The sequence below is a fragment of the Oncorhynchus masou genome, chromosome 27 (genome assembly GCF_036934945.1).
Source record: "Oncorhynchus masou masou isolate Uvic2021 chromosome 27, UVic_Omas_1.1, whole genome shotgun sequence".
NCBI classification, from domain to species: Eukaryota; Metazoa; Chordata; class Actinopteri; order Salmoniformes; family Salmonidae; genus Oncorhynchus; species Oncorhynchus masou.
The window spans coordinates 54,147,589-54,155,443 of record NC_088238.1 but is presented as its reverse complement, the minus strand read 5'-3'; the positions used below and the strand labels follow the sequence as shown (position 1 = coordinate 54,155,443).

Sequence of the window (7,855 nt, the reverse complement as noted above, 5' to 3'; positions counted from 1 at the left end):
CATTGTGTTGCAGAGGCAGTTGCAGTGTGGTTCATACGTTGAATTTATCAAATGTATGCATCAAACCGCATGTCTACATTGCTTGACAGAAATGGTTGCACACAAATCTTGATGATGCTGCGTACCATTTGCGCAATAGTACTGTCGGTGTGATCAATGCCTAAAACATGGTAGTTCGTGGAGTGTATGGAGGGTGGCGCTACTTCTCAAATCCACCACCCGTTTGCACGGAAATCTGCGCTTGAAACACTTCTCTGTGGCGCATTGCTGGATGTCTTTCAGCATCTTCAGAACACAGTAGCTAGCCTGTTAGCTAGAGCTTCAAAAGATATGAGCCGCAAAAGAGACCACACTTTTACCGAAACAAGCCTTTCTCCCGACCCTCAAAACGCATTCATGGACACTCCGGTGTCTGCAGCGCTACCCGATGAAGATGTATTGGAATTCGAGCCTGACGAGGAGCTACTCTGCTCGGTGAGCGACATCACCGAACACCTTGGGAGAAACATAACAGTGGTGCTCGAGACTGCGTTGTCCGAAATCAGGAAAATGGTCAGCGTCAGGATACGGGTTCTGAAAATGGAGCTTCGGGAGAAAACGGACGAAATCGAAGTCTTAAAAACGAGACTAGAGGTGCAAATAGACGGTAGGGACCCGTATTCTGGAGGAATGACCACCGAGGTTGCATCTGTATTCAGGAAAGCAGACTTCCATTCAGGAAGCAAACACAACAACAACGACCACAAGAAAGCCAAACCAGCCATGCCTGGTGTGAAGAAAGAAAACATCAATGCCATTTGCGACTATCTGATGAAAGATAAGAATTCACGGGGTGCTGAAACGGACAGCGACCCGAGCAATCCTTCTTCTGGTAGCGACAGGGACAGCCGCCACGATCCCCAGCCGCACTCCCTCAACCATCTGTGGCCGGACAGTGCCATTCCTGACGCGGGGCATGGGGACGGGGAATCGGACTCGGCCACGGATGACATATTTGACATGTCGCTACCATCAGGAAGCAAGCGGATCCACGACTATGAGTGGATGACTGGGGTGGAGTACACGTCGGATTTGAAAGGTAACCTCATCAATAATTCACTGCACCAATTAATCACTAACCTCATCAATCACCCACTGTACCAATCAATCACTTCTAATATTAACATTGGCAATGGAGTAGGGGTGAACTTTGGGATTTATATGCTGATGTTTTCCAGTCCTGTCACATTGCATGTGTCTATGTTTTTATGTAGAGTCTGTATAGAACCTCTGTACTTTTATATAAAAGGGTGTGATTAAACACAAACCATATGTGTGTTTTCTGAGGTATGAGGGAGCCTAAATCGGAGAGTGCCAAAACACCAGATGAGGAAGATGATGAAGAGGGTGACGAGTCAAAAGAAGAAAGGAATGATGGATTGGAGCATCCCCCAGCCCCTCTCTCCCATGACACAAACAGCCCCAACTTTCCCCTGCACCCCCAGGGCTCTCCAGGAGGGGAGGGGGACAGTTCTTTGGAGGCCCATGTGGCTCGACTAGAACCGGGTGAGAGAGGAGATAGATGTCCTAGTTGACACACGTAAACATTTGCATCCTATACATCGTTCATTTTTTATCTCTCATCATCGTCTTTCTTTGTGCGGTGCGTTTTGATGATTGTTTTAGTTATTTTGTGCAGCCTTCTGGCCCATCCTTATTGTCTTTGGCTGCATGTTCCTATTGCACGCTGGTGACCTAGAGGACAGAGTGCAATAACCATAATCATTACATTTGTCTACTCTGTTCACAGGTCAGCAGTTTACCTCCCACACATACCTCTGCCCACTGTGTGGAACCTTCTGCCCCGACTCCTTGTTCCTAGAGGAGCACCTCAAACTGATACACGGCGACACCACCGGCACCCACAGCGCCCTGCAGTCCACCTCCATTGCTCCCCTCTCCCTGGGAGAAGGTAGCAGTGACTCCAAGCGGGGGTTGGCGGGGCTTGAAGGAGGGAGCATTCCGTCTGGAGCTAGGGGGATGGGCCTAGCAAGAGGAGGAGGAGTCGGGGGAGGAGTAGGGACGAGGGAGAAGAAAGTGGAAGGGGGTTACGAGTGTGGAGATTGCGGCCGCCATTTCAACTACCTGGGCAACCTGCGGCAGCACCAGCGCATTCACACGGGGGAGAAGCCCTTTATATGCCCAGAGTGTGGGGAGAAGTTCCGGCACGCTGCCCGATTGAAGAGTCACCGGCTGGGGCACAACGGTGGCCAGAGCCCCTTCCCCTGCCCACAGTGTGGGAAGGGCTTCCCGGTGCTCTCCGGCTTAAAGAGACACCAACGGGTACATACGGGGGAGAGTCCCTACGCGTGCCAGCAGTGTGGGCGGCGCTTCAAGGAGCTGGGTAACCTGTACACCCACCAGAGGATTCACAGTGGTGCCACACCCTACTGCTGCCAGCAGTGTGGGAGGAGCTTCCGCCACCTGGGCACCTACAAGAGCCACCGCTGCACCCCCACACAGTGACAGTGACAATCTACGCCGTTACCTTGAAGCTCGACTGGCTAACTGCTAAGTCTAGTCTAGCCATCACAGAAGCCTATTGATATGCTGTTAACTGAGGCAGGAACATTGTCTGAGTCTAAAGACAAGCCTCATATGGACTTAAAAGGGAGGGAGACTGTGCCATGATGAAGAAGAGGTCAAAGGGCATCCTGATGAAAGCCATGGCCTCGTTCAAATAGTACAAAACACATAATTCCCTCTTCGGCTCCCTTCCTTGAAGTAATCACTCATCTAATAATAATACTTTAATTTATATAGTGCTTTTCATTACAAACAAGAGTCTCCAAGTTGCTTTGAAAACAAAAACAAATGTAGGGATCTGGCAGTTCCTGTTTGATGGTGTTTCACAGCTTCAGATGTCTAGGCAGTTCAGAAAGGCAACCGGTAGCAGTAGCTTAAGTGGCAGGAGTGTTGACGATACAGAGAAACATCAGTTAGATACCAGTAGACAGGCCTGGAGCTCTTCATCAGAGAGTCAGGGAGAATCATCAGTCAGATACTGGTAGACAGGCCCAGAGCTCTTCATCAGAGAGGGAGAAACGTCAGTCCGATACTGGTAGACAGGCCTGGAGCTCTTCATCAGAGAGGGAGAAACGTCAGTCCGATACTGGTAGACAGGCCTGGAGCTCTTCATCAGAGAGGGAGAAATGTCAGTCCGATACTGGTAGACAGGCCCAGAGCTCTTCATCAGAGAGTCAGGGCGAAACATCAGTCAGATACTGGTAGACAGGCCCAGGGCTCTTCATCAGAGAGGGAGAAATGTCAGTCCGATACTGGTAGACAGGCCCAGAGCTCTTCATCAGAGAGTCAGGGCGAAATGTCAGTCAGATACTGGTAGACAGGCCTAGAGCTCTTCATCAGAGAGGGAGAAATGTCAGTCCGATACTGGTAGACAGGCCCGGAGACGCTTCATCAGAGAGTCAGGGCGAAATGTCAGTCTGATACTGGTAGACAGGCCCAGAGCTCTTCATCGATCACTCAAATGTATTTATAAAGCCCCTTTTTACATCAGCAGATGTCACAAAGTGCTTATACAGAAACCCTGTCTAAAACCCCAAACAGCAAGCAATGCAGATTTAGAAGCACGTGGCTAGGAAACACTCCCTAGAAAGGCAGGAACCTAGAGAGAAACCAGGCTCTTCTGGCTGTGCCGGTTGGAGATTATATGAGAATATATGTACATGGCCATTAAGACCAGATCGTTCTTCATGATGTTCAGTCGTTCATAGATGACCAGCAGGGTAAAATAATAATCACAGTGGTTATAGAGGGTGCAACAGGTCAGCACCTCGGGAGTAAATGCCAGTTGGCTTTTCATAGCCGAGCATTAAGAGGCCGAGACAGCAGGTGTGAGAGAGGGAGTCAAAACAGCAGGTCCGGGACGAGGTGAATTCGTCAATTCGTCAACAGTTGAAACATGATCAGCAGCACGACTAGGTGGACTAGGGACGGGAACAGATAGACGTCGTCAGCCCAGGTAGTCCTGAGGCATGGTGCTAGGGATCCGGTTCTCTGTGGTGGGAGAAAGAGCAAGAGGCATGTCGTCTCCTCTGTAAGTAGCTAGGCTGGATCATCCACTGTCAAAGAGTAACACCCACCTGGGTGATGCTTCGGTGGCTATAAAAGCCCCAGAAAGGACCAACGCACCTCAACAATAGTCTGGAACAGAGGTGAGTTTCTGCCATTCCCTCACACCGCAGTCCACATTCATATTTACAGAGCTCTCTGCTTAGGTGACCTCACGGCACCATGGCAACCCCGGAACTCTGACATGTCAGATCTGTGATTACTTTGAGGAAGGAAGGATGCATTTTAGTAGTATAGCCTTTTGGGAGGAGGACACACACTAACAGATCAGTGTGACTGCTGCCACCATGTGGACTTTCTATGTTACTGCACAGATGAAGCGTCACGGTGGCTCTGTCGAGGGCTGACTACGTTTTAACCTCACTTACCTACCGATGACTTCTGTTCAGAGCAGATGAGTTGGCATTTTATCATTTGTAATAACTATGCTGTAACCTGTATTACTGACATTATATTCTTTACATGTTGTTGGTATGCCCACGTTGTTGGTATGCCCACGTTGTTGGTATGCCCACGTTGTTGGTATGCCCACGTTGTTGGTATGCCCACGTTGTTGGTATGTCCACGTTGTTGGTATGTCCACGTTGTTGGTATGCCCACGTTGTTGGTATGCCCACGTTGTTGGTATGCCCACGTTGTTGGTATGTCCACGTTGTTGGTACGTCCACGTTGTTGGTATGCCCACGTTGTTGGTATGCCCACGTTGTTGGTATGCCCACGTTGTTGGTATGTCCACGTTGTTGGTATGTCCACGTTGTTGGTATGTTCACCTGCATGATGGTGACGACGTCATTCGTTTTTGTGATCTGATATCAGTAATCTACCCCTTTTAAATTCACCCCTCGGTTCACAGGCTAGTTATCTACAGAGGTTCAGGAAAACGTTCATTTCAAGGGCAAAGAGATATACCAGTAAATAATGACTCCTCTTTTCTCTATTCACTCTAGTTGTTTAGCTAAAAGCAGTCAGGTGTTTAGAGAGTAGGGACATGGAGTTTTCTGCATTATGATGCATTTACAAGACACTACCACGGTCATGTTAGCCCACCATTATCATAACATGTGGAGTATTTCAATAATGCTATGCAAAGAACAATATTAAACATTCTAAAAGTTGTCCCATCTCTCTCTCTCTATATATATATATATACAGTGGAGAGAACAAGTATTTGATACACTGCCGATTTTGCAGGTTTTCCTACTTACAAAGCATGTAGAGGTCTGTAATTTTTATCATAGGTACACTTCAACTGTGAGAGACGGAATCTAAAACAAAAATCCAGAAAATCACATTGTATGATTTTTAAGTAATTCATTTGCATTTTATTGCATGACATAAGTATTTGATCACCTACCAACCAGTAAGAATTCCGGCTCTCACAGACCTGTTAGTTTTTCTTTAAGAAGCCCTCCTGTTCTCCACTCATTACCTGTATTAACTACACCTGTTTGAACTCGTTACCTTTAAAAAAGACACCTGTCCACACACTCAATCAAACAGACTCCAACCTCTCCACAATAGCCAAGACCAGAGAGGGTGTAAGGACATCAGGGATAAAATTGTAGACCTGCACAAGAATGGGATGGACAATAGGCAAGCAGCTTGGTGAGAAGGCAACAACTGTTGGCGCAATTATTAGAAAATGGAAGAAGTTCAAGATGACGGTCAATCACCCTCGGTCTGGGGCTCCATGCAAGATATCACCTCGTGTGGCATCAATGATCTTGAGGAAGGTGAGAGATCAGCCCAGACTACACGGCAGGACCTGGTCAATGACCTGAAGAGAGCGGGGACCACAGTCTCAAAGAAAACCATTAGTAACACACTACGCCGTCATGGATTAAAATCCTGCAGTGCACTCAAGATCCCCCTGCTCAAGCCAGCACATGTCCAGTCACGTCTGAAGTTTAACCAATGACCATCTGGATGATCCAGAGGAGGAATGGGAGAAGGTCATGTGGTCTGATGAGACAAAAATAGAGCTTTTTGGTCTACACTCCACTCGTCGTGTTTTGAGGAAGAAGAAGGATGAGTACAACCCCATGAACACCATCCCAACCGTGAAGCATGGAGGTGGAAACATCATTCTTTGGGGATGCTATTCTGCAAAGGGGACAGGACGACTGCAGCGTATTGAGCGGAGGATGGATGGGGCCATGTATCGCGAGATCTTGGCCAACAACCTCCTTCCCCCATTGAAGATGGGTCGTGGCTGGGTCTTCCAGCATGACAACGACCCGAAACACACAGCCAGGGCAACTAAGGAGTGGCTCTGAAAGAAGCATCTCAAGGTCCTGGAGTGGCCTAGCCAGTCTCCAGACCTGAACCCAATAGAACATCTTTGGAGGGAGCTGAAAGTCCGTATTGCCCAGCGACAGCCCCGAAACCTGAAGGATCTGGAGAAGGTCTGTATGGACAAGTGGGACAAAATCCCTGCTGCAGTGTGTACAAACCTGGTCAAGAACTACAGGAAACGTATGATCTCTGTAATTGCAAACAAAGGTTTCTGTACCAAATATTAAGTTCTGCTTTTCTGATGTATCAAATACTTATGTCATGCAATAAAATGCAAATGAATTACTTAAAAATCATACAATGTGATTTTCTTGATTTTTGTTTTAGATTCCGTCTCTCACGGTTGAAGTGTACCTATGATAAAAATTACAGACCTCTACATGCTTTGTAAGTAGGGAAAACTTGCAAAATCTGCAGTGTATCAAATACTTGTTCTCCCCACTGTGTATATATATATGGCTGGCTAAAAGTATTCCCAATACTGTATGTGAATGTTGAACACATAAAGAATCACCAACTTTTCAAACTGTTTCGGTAAACAATGAATATAAAAACGGTAGATGTGAAATGCTAATCATTGGCCAGCTGCGTTCCGTTCTAATAAACATTCTTATGCGGCGCTGATGTGGTGGATGTACTTTTCCGCATCACTTCCTCCATTGACGAAGACATCCTGACACATTTAACATTTGAGTCATGTAGCGGATGCTCTTATCCAGAGCGACTTACAGTTAGTGCATTTCTCTTAAGATAACTAGGTGGGACAAACACACATCTCAGTCATAGTGAGTACCTTTTTCTTTTAATAAAGTAGCCATCAGCAAAGTCTTCTAGTAGGGTGTGTGAGAAGGAGAGAGATGGCAGGCTCCGTGTAAAGCTCACCGTTTGCTTCCCAGTCGAAACCGTTCGCCAATATACAGTGAGCTCCAAAAGTATTGGGACCGTGACACATTTTGTGTTGTTTTGGCTCTGTACTCCAGCACTTTGGATTTGAAATGATACAATGACACTGAAGTTAAAGTGCAGACTGTCAGCTTTAATTTGAGGGTATTTTCATCCATATCGGGTGAACCGTTTAGAAATGACAGCACGTTTTGTACATAGTCCGCCCATTTTAGGGGACCAAAAATATTAGGACAAATTCACTTATGTGTATTAAAGTAATCAATATGTAGTATTTGGTTCCATGTTCCCAGCACGCAATGACTACATCAAGGCTGTGACTCTACAAACATGTTTGATGCATTTGCTGTTTGTTTTGGTTGTGTTTCAGATTATTTTGTGCCAAATAGAAATGAATGGTAAATAATCTATCGTCATTTTGGAGTCACTTTTATTGTAAATAAGAATAGAACGTGTTTTTAAACACTTCTACAGTAATGTGGATGCTACCATGGTTACGGATCATCCTGAATGAATCGTGAATAAT

The 7,855-nt window shown here is 46.5% G+C and overlaps 1 protein-coding gene across 1 annotated transcript; it reads left to right on the top strand.

Moving 5' to 3' along the window:
* The first annotated feature begins 268 nt into the window (after nt 1-268).
* On the top strand, nt 269-5,295 carry LOC135516423 (zinc finger protein 16-like). Its single transcript, XM_064940724.1, has 3 exons — nt 269-1,078; nt 1,327-1,545; nt 1,790-5,295. Exons 1-3 carry the CDS (start codon nt 331-333, stop codon nt 2,503-2,505), a joined length of 1,683 nt encoding a protein of 560 aa, XP_064796796.1. The 5' UTR covers nt 269-330; the 3' UTR covers nt 2,506-5,295.
* Nucleotides 5,296-7,855: the final 2,560 nt, after the last annotated feature.

Bases quoted from the DNA above. Each gene is read 5' to 3' on its own strand.
- LOC135516423 (XM_064940724.1), top strand. From the start codon at position 331: ATGAGCCGCAAAAGAGACCACACTTTTACCGAAACAAGCCTTTCTCCC. The intron at 1,079-1,326 runs GTAACCTCATCA...GTGTTTTCTGAG, and splicing joins GTACACGTCGGATTTGAAAG to GTATGAGGGAGCCTAAATCG. The intron at 1,546-1,789 runs GTGAGAGAGGAG...CTCTGTTCACAG, and splicing joins TGTGGCTCGACTAGAACCGG to GTCAGCAGTTTACCTCCCAC.